The following is a 17159-nucleotide window of genomic DNA, read 5'->3' as shown; positions in this document are numbered from 1 at the left end:
TTTCATTACTAATTGAAATAGACATCAAATTAATTATAGTTTGATCTTTTCCTTTTTACAGTGTCTTGGTGTGTGAAGTTATAGATATAGGTGTATGTGAGAGAGATAAGAACTGGTTATGGAGAGAACAATGATAAAATAAAAAATGGTGTATATATAGTGTCACCAGGATAATGTAGTGGTTCTGAAGTCAGTCTGCTGGGTTTAAATTCTGGCATATCCAGTTGCTAGCCAGACAACCTCAAAGAGGATGTTTAACCTCTCTGAATCATTTTCCTTATCTATAAAATTGGGTTAATAATAGTGCCTACATTATGGGGTTTAACTGATGGTTACTTGAGATATAATAAATAGCTGACTCCCAAATTATTAACTACTGCTATTGAAAATGGAGTTCTCTAAGACTATATCTACTAGTAGCTACCAGAATTCAAATACTGCTCTACATCTAAAATTGACCAATTTTCATAATTCTTGGGATAACCTGCCAGCTATATTCTAAGTAAAAGAAAACTTTGGAGATACTTATCTTTCAATTATATAAGCATAAGTATATTGACTAGACTGATGGAAAACATAGAAGTTTTTTCACTGAATTCAGAAATGAGGTACTTTTCTGAATCATTAAATAAATTAAATAGCACTTTAGCTCTATCACTTTCTTCTTTGGTCAGTTATTCTCCCATGATAGGGGTTTTGAGTTGAAGTGTGTTTAAAAAGCAAAAGAGAAGTCATTTGAGAAAATAGAAATACTAACAAATAGTTTAGAAATGTTTTTTTCTCTTTGAAAATATAGTAACATTTCAAACTTTATTAAGAGAATGTCACCCTTACAGTCTCAGTACTTGATGAGATTATATAGAATGCAGATGTAAAAACACTGGAATTTACAAAAAAAATAACATAATAAATATAATTTTACTGATGATGAATAAGAAATATTGTTATAGTATTATATAATGTAAAAATATGAGAAATGGTTTCTCTCTTTATAATATTTTAGATTTCAGGAAAGGGTTTATTTGGAATATTGTTTAAGTACTCAAAATACATTATTTAATTTTGTTTATATCACTCATACAATATGGTATTATAATGCTGCATTATTTATAGCCATATCAAAAAATATGAAATTCTCTTTCTCATATTGTAAATTTTAATTATATAAATACTATGCTTAAATATTATGTGCGATAATTGCAGAATTTCTCTGATTTGGGGATATTTAAATATGCATTCTATTTTTTCACGAGCCTAAGAATCTTAAGCATTACATTGATTGATAATTATTTCCTTTGTTGCAGAACTATAAGAGTAAATGGGTCCAATAATTGGAATGACTCCAGAAAAGAGAGCTGAAACTCCAGGAGCTGAAAAGGTTGCAGGATTAAGCCAGATTTACAAAATGGGAAGCTTGCCTGAAGCTGTTGATGCTGCCAGGCCAAAGGCCACTCTAATGGACTGTGAATCAGCAGATGATGAACTCACAAACTTGAACTGGCTTCATGAAAGTACTAATCTTCTAACAAACTTCAGCTTTGGAAGTGAGGGTCTTCCAATTGTTAGTCCTTTGTATGACATAGAGGGAGATGATATGCCATCATTAGGACCATCTTGCTACCAGAACCCAGAAAAAAAATCAGCAACTTCAAAGCCCCCATACTCTTTTAGTCTTCTCATTTATATGGCTATAGAGCATTCTCCAAATAAATGTCTGCCTGTCAAAGAAATTTATAGCTGGATTCTGGACCGCTTCCCATATTTTGCTACTGCACCAACAGGCTGGAAGAATTCTGTTCGACATAATCTGTCCCTGAATAAATGTTTTCAGAAAGTGGAAAGAAGCCATGGCAAGGTCAGTATTATGAACATTGCTATATTTGGGGAGGTTGGGGAGAGCTAACATTGAGACCTTAAAATATGGGGAAATCAAAGACAAAAATAGCCAAGTCAGATTACTTCAGCTTGATCTTAATTATATTCATCATTTGCTTTCAGTCTACCATAGGTACATAAATTAGTGTTTTTAATGGTCCAGTTTTCTGTTTGTATAGTGTTTCTATCACTATCAGTATATTATTCTTATTTATGTAGTTTTGCAACCATTGCCTTAAAATTGGAATGTAGACCATGTATAGTAACGCAGTTGATAAGGTTGAATTAAAATCTATTGCTGTGCTATTTGTTATCTATTTGCTGTCTGTTTTTATTCCCCTTTTCCACTTTTCTGCCTTTTGGATTGAATATTTTTTTTTATGATTCAATTTTATCTCTACTATTGGCTTATTAGCTATTACTTAAATTTTTTTAGTAATTTATTATATAATTTTCAGTGAAGAGAGAGAGAGATGTATTTATATATAGGTGTATACATACATGTATCTCTATATATATCTTTATCACATTCTACCTTCAAATAATATTATACCATTTCATTTATTATCTGGACTTTTACAGAAAAACTTGACTAATCCTGATGTCCTATCTGGATCTTTTTTTTTCTTGGAGAAGTTTATATAGCATTTCTTGTAGTTCAGGTCCACTAGCAATGAAATATTTTTTTCAACCGTTTTATGGAGGAGGCTATAAAATTCTAGGTTGGCAGTTTTCTTTAAGTATAGTAGTCCCCTCCTTATATGCTGGAGTATGTTTCAAGACCTCCAGTGGATGCAGATAGTATGGAACCCTATATATATGAATATACTATTTTTTTCTATACATACATACTTATGATAAAGTTTAATTTTATAAATTAGACACAGTAATAGATTATAACAATAACCGATAATAAAATAGAACAATTGCAACAATATATTGTAATAAAAGTTATGTGAGTATGGCCTCTCTTTTTCTCTCTTGAAATATCTTACTCTACTGTAATCACTCTTATTTTTGTGAATGAAATGCCTACAGGATTAGATAAAGTGAGATAAATGGTGTAGGCATTGTGACTTAGTGGTAGGCTACTATTGACCTTCTGACCATACATCAGAGAAGAATCACCTGCTTTAGGTGATCCTGGATCATTGAACCACGATAATCTTGATAGTTTGATGTCAAGAGCAGATGATATCAATGGTTGAGGAAACAATATTTTTGGACTGCAGTTAACTGCAAGTAACTGAAACTGTGGAAAGTAAAACCACAGATAAGGGGGAACTACTGTACTTTAAAGATGTTGTTCTCTTGTCTTTAGTTTCTAATGAGAAGTCTACTGCATTCTTATCTTTGTTCCTCTGTTATGTTTCTTTTTTAGCTATCTGTCTGTCTTTAGGAATCTCCCCCCCCCCCCCAGGAAAACAAATCCATTTTATTTATTTTTAGTAAGTTTAAATCCTTGAGGGGTACAGCATTACACGGATTCTTTGTTGAGTAGCCTTAGCAGGAAGGTTGCTTCGGAATTTAGCACGAACCATTCCACTGTTTCCATGAGCACAAGTTACCTTTCCTCAGATTACTCTGGTTTGGTTTGCCACCAGGAGTCACTGTGTTCTTTGCTTTGTACTACACATAAGCACATCTCTTGCCTAGATAGAATTCTGTTTCATCTGAGCATAAACACCTTCAATTTTAAGAAGAGCTGCGTGCTCCCTCTGGTTCCAGAGACCCCGCTTATAGCCAGCAAAAATGGCCTTGGACTATAGCCTTCCAGACATATTTGTCCTTATAGAAGTCCTGTTCCCAGCAGGCCATCAGTCCCACAACTCCTCCATCCTGTCCTCCCTATTTCTGGAACCCATCAAAATCAATGCCTGGCAGAGCCTCTGTGCCCCAGCAGTGCCTCCTCGAGATGTGGTGGAACCTACTCCAGTTATTTACCCTCTAGGATTCTTTGCATTATCACTACTTTTCAGTAGTTTGCCTATGACGTACTTAGTTGTGTTTTTCTTTATTTTTATCCTACTTTGGTTTTTCAGAGGTTTGTGGATCTGTGGTTGGTTTTTCTTCTTACGTTTAGAAAAATTTTGCTCATTGTCTCTTCAAATATTTCTTTTGGCTCACTTCCTACTTCTGAGGCGCTAAGTAAAAATATGTTAGACCATTTGCTGTTGTCTCACCTATTAGTTGCTGTGCCCCTTTTTCTATTTTTTCTCCCTTTATTTCAGTTTGGATCATTTTTATTGCTCTTTATACAGGTTCACTTTTTCCTCTGTTGTGTTCATTCTGCTGATAAGCCTGACAAAGAATTTGTCATACCTTTTATTTCTAGCGTTTGTACTTACCTTTAAAAAATATTCTCCATCTCTCTGCTAAAATTTCCCACTAGATCTATAAATATATTAGTCATAGTTGTGGTATCTGTCCAATAATTTCAATATCTGGTCCATCTCTGGGTCTGGTTTTGTTGACTTTTTGTGTGTGTGTGTTTCATAATTTTGGATTGAATGTCAGTGTAAGTAAGATATTGGTAGGGACTAAGGTAAATAATATTTCTGCCCAGAAGTAGGCATTGCCTCTACTTTTATTAGATTGTTAGTGTGAACAGGTATTGGTCAATCTAGTTAATAATTGAACTGGGATTGGGTTTTGTGATTGTCATAGTTACCTTCAGCATACCACAGGCTTCAGATCCCTACAGAGATGGACTGCCAATACTTTGTGCTTAGTGTGAGAACTGGAGTATCAGATGATTTTTCTCCGTGTTTCTATTTCACCTTTATCTTTCAGCTTGTGCCACATTTGGGGGCTGGAGGGGAGTTTGGACATTTCTTTTCATGCTGTTGCCACTCCAATAGCAATAGATTGTTATTGCTTATTACTTGGTGCATGGCTTTTTTTTTTTTTTAATGACAGCTACTCTGCCTTTTTTTAAATATATATATTTTTTTCTTGATTTCAGAGAGGAAGGAAGAGAGAGAAACATCAATGATGAGAATCATTGATCGACTGCCTCCTGTATGCCCCCTAGTGGCCTGTAACCCGGGCATGTGCCCTTGACTGGAATTGAACCCCAGACCTTTCTATCATCTATGCTCTATCCACTGAGCCAAACCATCTAGGGAGGTACAAGGCTTTTTAAGGTGGGTTTTTTAGTTCTTCTGTTCCCATTTTAGTCTTAGCAGGCGTATGAATGCCTCTGACTCATGAGTGGGTTTTTTCTTGCCTCCTCCAGGAGCAGACAGTTTCTCCCGTCTATTCAGAGTGGAGTCTAGAGCTGCATTCATCACTAGCCAATTATCTACATGTGGCTACTGGTTGGTATATTGGACAGCATAAATATAGGATATTTCTGTTATTGTAGAAAGTCCTACTGGACAGCACTGTTCCGGAGCTCAGGCCAGCTTCCTGCTTATTCCCATTATGGTAGATAAACTGGCTAATATCAGTGGGATGTCTTAGGTACAAGTGAGTGACCATTTCTTTTCTCAGCGTAGCAGATTTGTGCTTTGTGTCATTGGGGGATCTGGGCATGAGCAGATTTTCTGCCCTTCTCCTAATGACACATGGCACATTGCCTAGTGTCATTGAAGTATGAGGATATTTGGTTTTGTACGTCTTTTCTAGCAGCAGCCATCCTTTGCCTAGGACTGAGGTGGGTAGGGTATTTTGTCTCTCTCTCAGTAGCAGACAGCTTTTGCTTAATTTTGGAGCTTTGTCCAGAATATAGACAGGTTGTGTGCCTGTCCCACAGGGATACCTGATCTCACCTTATGCTCATTCAGGGCCAGCAGTATGGATGAGGTTTGTCTTGCTAGATTCTATATATCTATCTTCATTTCCAAGGGTGTCTCTTTTAGGTCTTCTGCACTGCCCACAGTCTTTCTCTGGAGCATAGCATGGAGGTTCATGGAAAAATACTGGCTAGTGGATGAAGACTTTTTCCTGCCTGGGAATGGCAAGGATGCTAACTTACCTTGCTAGCTTACACTTGGCTTTTAAGAATTTGTTAAATTTTGAGTAGTTTTTTTTCTTACCTTCTTTATGACTACTACTTCTTCCATGCTCTGCCAATGGTAAAACAGTTCACATGTTCCATTAAAACAGTCCACATATTCCATCTCTCCTGATAGGTCCCTGTCACAGTTTAGAATTCAGTTCCTTCAGTTGTCTTGCAGTTTTAGCTCTCAGATGGACTCATAAAAAATTATGATTTTGTAGATTATTTTGCGGTTTGTTTTTTTTTTAATTAGACTGGGAGTAATGTTCTCTTATAGCTTACTATTCCCTAACTGGCAGCAGAAGTCTATTCTTATGTGAAATAAAAGTTAAAAGAGTAAGTAATTATATTTTTAGGTGATTGAAGGATTTTCTAGGTTAGTGCTGTTCAAACTTAAATGTAGAAGGATCTTGTTAAAATGCAGATTATGATTCAAATCTAGGATGGAGAATGAGGCTTTTATTTCTAACAGGCTACCAGGTGATCCTGATGCTGCTAGCCCATGGACACACCCTGAGTAGCAAGACATTATGACATATAATCATCTTATAGCTAACTTACAGGAGGTTGTATTAGTTATTTATTGCCATGTAACAAATTGCTGTCTCACATTCTGTACTATATACATGGAATATTTACAAAGACCAACTATGTATTAAGCCATTTTAAAAGCCTCAATAATTTCAAAGGGTCAATCTCTGTCATAGTTAGCCTCCGAGATGGCCCCAAATGAGCCCCGCTTTCTGGAGAGTCTCCTCCAATACTGAATAGGGCTGACTTGTGTAACCCAGATGATATTGTGAAAATGAGGGAGTTTGCCTTTTCAGAAACTAGATCATAAAAAACATGGCTTTCATCTTGGGCTCTTGCATAACTTGTTCTATGGGGAGCCAGCTGCCATATCCTAAAGACACTTAAGTGTCCCTATGGAGAGGCTCATGTGGCAAGGAAATGAGACCCTATGTCAATAGCCATGTGAGTGAGCCATCTTGGAAGCAGATTCTAAGTCTTTTCCCATGTGCATCGTTAGAGTTTAGTTTTTAATTATGTCACTTAATTCTTTTCTAGTTTGTGTTTACACTTATGGTGGGACATAAAAGTTGAACTGTCTACTAGGTATTTAGAAATAAGCTACAGGAATAGTGGGGATGTTGTGGAATTACAGCTCTAAGTGTGTAAGTCAGCATTGATTTTCAGTAGAAGAATCTAAGAAAAGAAGGGTGTAATGGAAAACAAGGCAGTTGAGGTAAGTGTGTATGAGCAATAGTGTCAAATGTTGCAAAAAACTTGGGAACGATTTGCTAAGAAGAATTCATTGAGACAAAAGATTAGGATCAAAATATATAAGCAGTGGTGTACTGGTGGTAAATGTTTACAATTGGGTGGGAGCGGGGATATAGCTTTTGCAGATATCCACGAGACAGATATTTCTGTCATGGCCAGTTTCAAGCTACCAACATTAAATGTGAAGTTGATGAGATGTTTACAGTCAGCAGCACACCATTATATATAAGGGACTCATAATTCAACCCTTATATAATAAAAGCCTAATATGCAAATTGTCCCCTCAGGCAGTTGTTTGACTGGGAGTTCGACCGCTCACCATGACGTGCGCTGACCACCAGGGGCGGCACAGAACGTGTCTAGCGTTGGAAACGTGCTGCGACCTCTCGCCAGCTACCTGGGGGTGGGGGTGACAGGGATGGATGTGTGCTGAAAATGCGGGGACGCCAGGGCGCGCACACTGGGGAAGCCCCCGGTCTCAGGTGCCGGGCACCCGAAAGGAGCCCACCCCACACCCGTGCGGCCTCTTTTCAGGTGAGCCAGGCTGCAGCCGCTGGGGCCCTCCATGAGTTCACACAGGAGCCAGTTTGCGAGGCCGGCGGGGAGAGAGCGGTGTCTAGCCGCGTTCACTGCATCTCTGTGTGGGGACTCAGGCACTGTGACTCAGGTGGAGGGAGGCATGCTGGGGCCTGGGGGCCCAGGGTCTGCTCAGGGCCCAGAGGTCAGCTGGGACCTGCCCTTCCACTCCAGATGCTCGCACTTCGATCACTGGCCAGGCCTAGGGACCGTACCTACGTATGAATTTCGTGCACCAGGCCTCTAGTAAGGAAAATAAAACCTAATAGAAAAATGGGAAAGAATATGAACAGGCAGTTCATAAGAGGATATACAAATGGCTCATAAATATATGCAAAGATATTCATCCTCACTAGTAATCAGGGACAGACAAATTAAAAGAACAAAAGACCACTTTTACCTATTAGAATGCAAAAAATTTTAAATGTTTGATAGTATCATATTAGATGAGGAACACATGGGAAATAAAACAATATCAATAGTTTCACACATTTGATTACAAAGGAGTGTAAATTAATATGATCATACTTGAAGGCAACTTGACAGAAATTATTACAAATAGAAATGCGCTTATCCTTTGATCTAGTGGATCAGATTCTGATTTCTCCCCTAGAGTAACATTCATACTTGAATGCAAGGCGATGTATGTGAGAATATTCACTGTGGTATTATCTGTAATAAAAGTTGTAGAATAAAGTGTTCAATGTGGTATGATTTGTGGTAATGATCAAAAGGGACTTGTTCTTGTCTATAAATTTTAAATGTGTGCATTATTTATATAATTAACCTGAGTGTTTTTGAATGCTCAGAGAAAGAAAGTAATTAAGGAAGTAAGAGCTAGCAAACAGGAAAGCATAGAGTCCAAAGTACAGGGAGAGTGTGACAAAGAAGAAAAAATCATGCTATCAGATAATAGGGAATATGAAGATAAGTATAAAAATTGTTATATATTGGGACAAAATTATCAGGCTATCACCACAAGTTAGGGTGGAAGGAAAGGAAATCATAGGTGACGATCATCACAAAAATTAATAGACCACTTTGCTTAAGTGTCTGAAATTTGGATACAGAAAGTGACACATTTAAGTAGAATTAGGAAGGTTTATGGATTTTTTAATTTATGAAATACTTCTTAAAATCAATGCCTCAGAAGGACAGTATTTCGCTTCTAATCTGCAGAAGGCAAGTAGGTTATACTTACTTCTATTAAATGTTGGAAATAAATTTGGCAACCTTGACAGCACTTTTCTGATGACTGATCATTAAGTAGAGATGATAATCTAAAAAAAGGCAAGGTGGCCCTGGCCAGATGGGTCAGTTGGGTGGAGTGTTATCTGTACACCAAAAAAGGTTGTGAATTCGATTCCGGGTCAGGGCACATACCTAGGTTTCAGATTGAACCCTGGTTAGGGCACATGCAGGAGACGGCCAATTGATGTTTCTCTCACATCGATGTTTCTCTCTCTCCCTTCCACTCTCCCAAAAAATCGATAAAAATATATCCTTGGGTGAGGATTAATTTTAAAAGAAAAAGGCAAGATAGCAACGTCCAGCTCAGACTACAAAGTGGTAATGATACCCAACCAATTGGTATAGCTGGTTGGATAGATTCCCCTATCATTCATAGCATAGTTACTACCCTCAAAAGGCAGGTCTAAAAATCTTGGCATGGTATTTTTCTGCCTTGGGATTTTAAAATTATAAAAGTTAGACATGCTATTTTGTGGTTGTCATTCTGTTTTTGTTTTTACATTTTAAACATTAGCATCCAGGCCTTATATCTACTTTTTCCATTTTTATAAAGCCAAACTAAAATATTATAACTGGGAAATATGAAATTTGACATTTTACCTGGTTTAGTACAATTTACATTTGCATGATGATGACTTGTTTCGATAGCTGAATCCCAGGGGGAGGTGGGGGGAATCATGCTAACCACTATAAAAGTTCATGCTATAAGCAAGAGATATGAATACCATTTTTAACTTGTTAATTCTTTTTAATTCAGTGGTTCTAAAAACCACTGAAAAGGTAGTCAAGAGGGGGAACTCTACTAAAATGTATGGGGCAAGTACTTAAAAAATCTCAGGAATAATGAACGTTGCCCCTTCTCCCTATCTATTATTTACAACTTCCATCAAGATAAATCTTCTTAAAATTTGGCTCATTTCTTCAGAACCTTCATCCTTCTTTACCAAATAGGTCCAAAAGCCTTAGTGTTTCCAAATGCATAATAGTAAATGAGAGAATACACATTTCCTGTTTCCATTGCACAAAAGATTTATCTTGTTCTATGTAAATTTAGTTGAAAACAATTCTTAACTTCGAAAGTTCTTTATTATTTGTTCTATCATCTAAGCACAATAATGAAGAGGCCAAGTTTTTAAGAAGTGAGCTAGTTAAAAATAAGTTCCTTTTTCTTGTAGACTCTAAAAAAGATTAGCAAATGCATAGTTTTATCTCTTGTTACTGATAGTTCATGAACAGACCCAGTGAAAGGAAGTGCTGCCATGGTAACATAAACCAGACTGTTATTTGGAGACCTTATTCAAGATACTTAACTGCCCCGAACTTCAAGTTTTCAGTACCAGTTCTTTTAATTTGCTATTTCAAGGAAATAGCGATTTTACCATTATCAAAACAATTTGCAGTTCTCTCACAATAGAATTTGAAAACAGTGTCTAGGAGTGTAATCTCAGAAATATCAAGATAGACCATAGCTAGAATTATTAAAATAATTGTCTTAGTAAATATATCAAAAATGATTTACATATATCTTTTCTCTCTGAAACTGGAATGGTTTGGGGGCAAAGCATTTTGTGGGTGCTAACATTTTATAATTTTGTTTCCCCACCGAAACATTATTTGGGCCAAGTGACTAAATATATATTTAATTTAAGAAGTTCCATCATTTAATCTAAAAGTATATTTGTAAAACTTAACTTCCTTTGGGGAAAAAAACCCCCAAAATTTCAAATATTTGTTTAGCATAGTTCATGTGGTATCTTGCCACTGAAAGAAAAAAAAAAACACGTTTTACCTGATATGTGGTATATTTCTTTCTATATTACAGTGTGATAGGACACCCATGGTTTTTCTTTTCCTATGTATTTAAGTTGCTAGGATGCTAAACACTGCCTTACATCAATTACCATACCTTTCCTCAGACAAGGGCTTTTTTCCTTTCTAAATTTAGTTTAGTCCTTGTTCTTTACTACCTGACTTTGTTTCTTATTCCAAATTAATTGACTTTTTAAAAAATTGATTTCAGGGAGGAAAGGAGGGGAAGATAGAGATAGAAGCATCAGTGATGAGAGAGAATCATTGACTGGCTGCCTCTTGCATGCCCCCCTACTGGGGATCAAGCCCAAAACAAAGGCATGTGACCTGACCAAGAATTGAACCATGACCTCCTGGTTCATGGGTCAATGCTCAACCACTGAGCCACACCAGCCAGGCTGGAATTAATTGACTTTTGTTCTTACTGTTTTTTAAAACTACCTCATCTCTTAGAAGTAAAGGAATAAGAATATACTGTTATTAAACCATATAAATCTCTCACTGTACATATGCCAATTTCAGAATATCCTCCTAGTATTAACTTATTTTTTATCTCTGTCACTTACATATGAATTACCTTCTTTGAATCTCATCACAACTTAGTGATGGCCTGGTTTTTTATTTTACAGATAAATTATGCATGAGAGGACTGACTCTTAGAGATATGATTTGTTGATTATCACATAGCCAATCAAGAAGCACTGTTTAGGACCTCAGTGTTTTTTTGTTTTGTTTTTTAGAACCTCAATTTTTTGTGTGTTTTTAATCCTCACTGGAAGATATTTTTCCATTGATTTTTATTTTTTTTTATTTTTTTTTTAAATATATTTTATTGATTTTTTACAGAGAGGAAGGGAGAGAGATAGAGAGTTAGAAACATCGATGAGAGAGAAACATCGATCAGCTGCCTCCTGCACATCTCCCACTGGGGATGTGCCCGCAACCCAGGTACATGCCCTTGACCGGAATCGAACCTGAGACCTTTCGGTCCGCAGGCCGACGCTCTATCCACTGAGCCAAACCGGTTTCGGCTCCATTGATTTTTAGAGAGTGGGAGAGAGAAAGAGAAATATGGATGGGAGAGAAACACATCAATTGGTTGCCTCCTGCACAAGCCCTCGGGCCGGGCAGGAGCCTGCAATGAGGTATGTGCCCTTAACTGGAATTGAACTTTGGACCCTTCAGTCTGCAGACCAAAGCTCTATCCACTGAGCCAAACCGCCTAGGGCAGGACCTCAGTTTTTAAACCTGTAGAAGTGTTCTTTCATTGTGCCATTCTGCCATAATAATTATGACACGATATTCAAAGATAAAAGAGCCTCAGTAATAGATTAATATTACCTTGCAAAAGATTTAGGGCAATGGAAGTACTCTAGAATTCATCACATCAAATCTTCAGCAATTATAATAGCTTATATTATATAAGATTTTATATAAATAACAGGGAGCAGGGGAACAGAAAACATGTAAATTTTATTGTTTTCTAAGTAATTGTGAATGTAAATCAAATTCTCCTGAGTTAGTTCTGAGGTTCTGAGGAAGTTTTGAAAATCATATGGTAGGAGAGAGGACAGGTTATACTTGTAAATGATATTTTACATTTGTGGAGAAAAATATCTAGTAGCCAACATTTGTTGAGTGGTTGAATGTCTGGCAGTATTCTAAGCACTTTATGCGAATTAACTTACAATAAAGTAATTCTTGAAGTAGGTACAATTTATATAGAGATATTTTGAGCACACTAATACACAGAGAACATATACATTTTTCTAAAGGTTACACAGCTGTTAAGTGATAGAACCAGTTTCTAAAGTAAGCAGCCTGATTCCAAGGCTTGCCTTCTTAATCACTGTATGAATAGTCTTTAGCTCTGGGGAAGTGGGATGAGATTGCCATTGGACTTCCTCTTTGCATGGCTATGGAGTTCTGTTTGTGAATGTGGTACATTTGTAGAAATATGCTTGTAGTCGGGCTTCTGTTCAGGATGTGTAGGTAGGGATGTTCAGCTAAGGAAATAGGGAAATTAATAGGAAGAGTTAATGAGTGATATGACAGTTCCTAAAGTACTTCAGTATTTCCTTTTTAAAAACATTTTTATTCATTGATTAGGGAGAGAGAAAAACAGACAGACATTGATTTGTTGCTCCGCCCATTCATTTATACATTGTTTGACTCCTGCATGTGCCCCTACCTGGGACGGAACCCACAATCTTGATATATATCAGGACAATGTTTCAACAGAGCTATCTGGCCAGGGCCTTTCTGTTATTTCATTTGACTAGCTCAACTAGTATGTATGGGATACTGATGGTTTTTTAAAAACTCTCTTGAATTTATTCTATTCTTTTCCCAATTTTTAGTTTATATACTTATCAATTTTCTTTTTATATGATTTTATATAATATGTTTACATTATAAAATATTATGTAATTTTCTTTTTTATTTTTCCCCTGTAGATGTGACAAAAGCTTGTTTCAGATATTGCAGTTCTTGTTTAAGAATGAAAGTGTTTGAGGATATAAATTTGCCTTTAAGTTCAGCTAGGGCCACATCTGTTTAGTTTTGATACAACAATGTTTCTTATACCCTTTAGATACTAGATAATCTGTAATTTTAGTTTGGATAGCTTTTTAATCCAAAAATGGTTATAAATTTCCAAGTGGTCAGCGAACTTAGTTGTGAGATTGTTAATTTTTATTTTCTTTTGTGTTGGAGTCCAAAATTGGGATCTTTAAAAGGGAATTAATTTTTCTTCATGGTATAATCAATGTTTATAGTTTTTTCCCATTAATATTTGGAAAGTATAGTCTATAAGAGTTCGCTAATTACATCAGTTTTTCTGATCAGCATTCCACAGAACACTAACTTCTTAAATATTACCTGGGATAAAGAGGTTCTGTGTCAAATAATTTTGGGGAACCACATAAAGCAGGTTTAATTACAGCAGGACTGTTTTGATTCCTAATCTACTAATATGTAGTGTAATTTAAGAAGGAGGGAGGTAAAATATGCAGCATCTTCAAACCTATTCAAAGGAGTTACCTTATAGCCTGGCCTTTCCCCTGCATGTTAGATAAAATGAGGTTCTTCAGGTATCTTGTTCACTTACCTTCTTCATAAGCTGTTCCTTCTTATTATGGGAACTATGAATCAAGTAAGCCTTTCTTTCAGGCACCTTCCATTTGTAATTTAGTAGGCACTTTTATTAATAGATTCTCTAGTTTCCAGAATCCTACAAATTCCATTATCTTTAGATTCCATTAACATTGATTATTTATTTTAATGGCCTCTGAGCTTGTGTGCCCATTGCCAGCCATATTATCCAGAAGTCCCTCAAATGTTGAAACTTAACCATCTTAAGAGAAGGAATTAATGCTTCTTTCGTGTGTGTGTGTGTGTGTGTGTGTGTGTGTGTGTGTGTGTGTGTTTGCGCGTGTGCGTGTGTATACTTAATCCTAACCAGAGGATATATTGCAAGAAAGGAAGGGGGATGGAGAGAGGCAGACAGACAGACAGACATAGATGTGAAAGAGAAACATTATCTGTTGCCTCCTGTGCGCACCCTGACCAGGAATCAAACCTGCAACCCAGGTATATGCCCTGACCAAGAATCAAACTCGAGACCTTTTGCTGTATAGGATGACGCAACAACAAACTGAATCACCCAATCAAAGCTTTTATAATTTTTTACAAGAGTCTTTTCCATACTTGTGTCACCAACTTACTACTCTTTGAGGAATTTGCCATGATCTTCATTAAATTGTTTGCTGTTAATGCCATTAAAAAATAGGAATTATTCTTTGATGCCTCACTTAGTATCATATTCCCTAAAGTATTCCCTATGATGCTGCATAGAAAGTTTCCTTTTCTTTTTGAGTTTTCAGTAACAATAATACTAGTAATGGCTAACATTTATTGACATCGGAAAGTGTGGAGGGCCACTTTGTACAGCCCTCCATGCTGGTCACCGTATAACTAGGGGTTATATCATTTTCACAAAGTTCCAGGTTATTAATTCTTGTGTATTTTATTCTAGGTTAATGGGAAAGGTTCCTTATGGTGTGTTGATCCAGAATATAAACCCAACCTTATGCAAGCTCTGAAGAAGCAACCTTTCCCTTCAGCATTAACATCTCCAGAAAGGTACAGGATCTTCCATATAAGTATCAATGGTGCTTTTTAAGATTTCCCTGTATGATATGGAGAAATTCAACAAAGTTGTAGGGGTTTGGCGTTTTTTTATTGACAATTATTTATGGATAAGACATTAGCGTAAGGCAGTTTTACTTATAGTCTAACTTGTATTATTAGGAAACAGGATATTAGATAAGTAAGAACATAAATTCTGGGAAATGTAGTCAGTACTAAATATATTATAACTAAACTCTAAAGACAGTTATATGATTTTAGTTACAAAAGACTAAATCATTTTAATTGTCTGCAATACTAATGCTGACCTAATGATGTAGGAAATTAAAGGTATATTTTAAAATGTTTAAGTAAGATGATTGTTTGTCATTGTAACATTTTGTTTTGATTTTGCGGGTAAATACAGTTGTAAAGTATTTCCTTGCCTTTTGCTTTCAAACTCAGTGACTCCTATTGGTCTTATAGCTTTCCCATTTTAAATTGCATCTGAAAATGATATGACTTCCTTAAATCTGATTTGGTTTCCTTTTTCTAGAGAAGCCTTTAGAATCTTTTTGAATTCTATTAATGTACATTCATTTGAGTTAAAAATGCCAGATTTTGTCAAGATATTTTAAAGAGTTATCTGTAATGGTTAATGTGATTTTTGGAAAAATTTTAAACCTTTTTAATTAAAGTAATAAGTGGAAATTTTCAAACATACAAAAAAGTAGGGAGAAAGTTAAAAGAACTCCCAGCTGCAACAATTATCACCACTTCATATACTAGTTTCTTAAAATATTATTAGATAACTTTTATAGGTAGCTGAAATACAGTAAAAACATAAGGCTAATGCTGAAATTTATGTACATACTAGAAGCCCTGTGCACGAAATTTGTGCACTCGGGGGTCCCGCAGTCCGGGAGCTCTTGGGGGATGTCCGACTGATGGCTTAGGGAGTGGGCCTAAGCCGGCAGTTGGACATCCTTAACACTCCCGAGGAAGTGGGAGAGGCTCCTGCCAACTGCTGCTCTCACCAGCTGTGAGCCTGGCTCAGGGCTTCTGGCTGAGCGGCAGTCCCCTGTGGGAGTGCACTGACCACCAGGGGGCAGCTCCTGTGTTGTGCGTCTGCCCTCTGGTGGTCAGTGCACATCATAGTGACCAGTTGTTCTGCCGTTCAGTTGATTTGCATATTAGCCTTTTATTATCTAGGATACTCTTAGAGATTTTAAGCTTGTTTACCATATTAGTAAGTAAAAGGATCATTGTAACAAGAACTGAGTGATTTATTCTTACAAATGAAATCTAGAAAAGAAGTTATCAGATTATATCTTCATTGTTTAGGAGTTGATATCTTTATTAGTTAATGTTAGTGCTTATGTTCTGGTTAAAAAAATGATAATTTAGAAACTGATAAGTTCAGTGAAGGTCACTTATGTGTTTTATTTAGCTATGCTATTTTTTAAATTAAAGGTTAAATGGGAGCCCTGGCTGGTGTACTTAAGTGGTTATAGCATCGGCTCACACAGTGAAGGGTAGAGGGTTCGATTCCCTGTCAAAGGCACGTACCTCGGTTGCAGATTCTTCCCTGGCCTGGATGCGTTGGGTGCAGGAGGCAACCAGTCAATGTGTCTCTCATATTGATGTTACTTTCTCTCTTCCCCTCCTCTCCCTCCCTTCCACTCTCTGAAAATCAATGGAAAAAATATCCTTAGGTGAGGATTAAAAAAAAAGATTAAATGGGAGAATTGGTGCAATTTTTTGTATACCAACAAAAACACACTTCATTGTGTCTTTGATATGTTGCATTTTCATGTTTACATTTTTAACTATCATGTTTAAAGGTAAATAAAAATGATTAATGGCTTAAAATAGGTAGTTAAAATAATGACAACATAAAGGTTATAATCTTTGACCTTAAAACATTACTAAGCATTTTTGTTTACTTTTTAATTTATTTTTTCTGTTAATCCTCACCTGAGGGTATTTTTCCATTGATTGATTTTTTTTTTTTCCAGAGAGAGAGAGAGTGGAAGGGTGGGGGAGAGAGAGAGAAAGAAATATTAATGTAAGAGAGACACATTGATTGGTTGCATCCCACATAGGTCCCAACCAGGGCTGGGGATCGAGCCTGCAACTGAGGTACGTGCCCTTGACTGGAATTGAACTGGGGACCCTTTAGTCTGTGGGCCGATGTTCTATCCACTGAGCCAAACTGACTAGGGCACCTAAC

The 17159-nt window shown here is 36.5% G+C and overlaps 1 protein-coding gene across 2 annotated transcripts in view; it reads left to right on the top strand.

Annotated features, from left to right (window-relative positions):
* The window catches only part of FOXN2 (forkhead box N2), a 58473-nt gene that overhangs the window by 25153 nt on the left and 16161 nt on the right, over positions 1-17159 (top strand). For both annotated transcript variants that reach the window (XM_006083371.3, XM_014447467.2), the window contains exons 2-3: positions 1305-1855; positions 14835-14941. In XM_006083371.3, coding sequence (XP_006083433.1) covers positions 1319-1855; positions 14835-14941 — 644 coding nt within the window. In that variant the 5' untranslated portion in view covers positions 1305-1318. The remainder of the gene's footprint in view (positions 1-1304; positions 1856-14834; positions 14942-17159) is intronic.

This window comes from Myotis lucifugus, unplaced genomic scaffold (assembly GCF_000147115.1).
Source record: "Myotis lucifugus unplaced genomic scaffold, Myoluc2.0 scaffold_6, whole genome shotgun sequence".
In the NCBI taxonomy this organism is placed as follows: domain Eukaryota; kingdom Metazoa; phylum Chordata; class Mammalia; order Chiroptera; family Vespertilionidae; genus Myotis; species Myotis lucifugus.
This window is presented reverse-complemented; position numbering and strand designations above follow the sequence as displayed.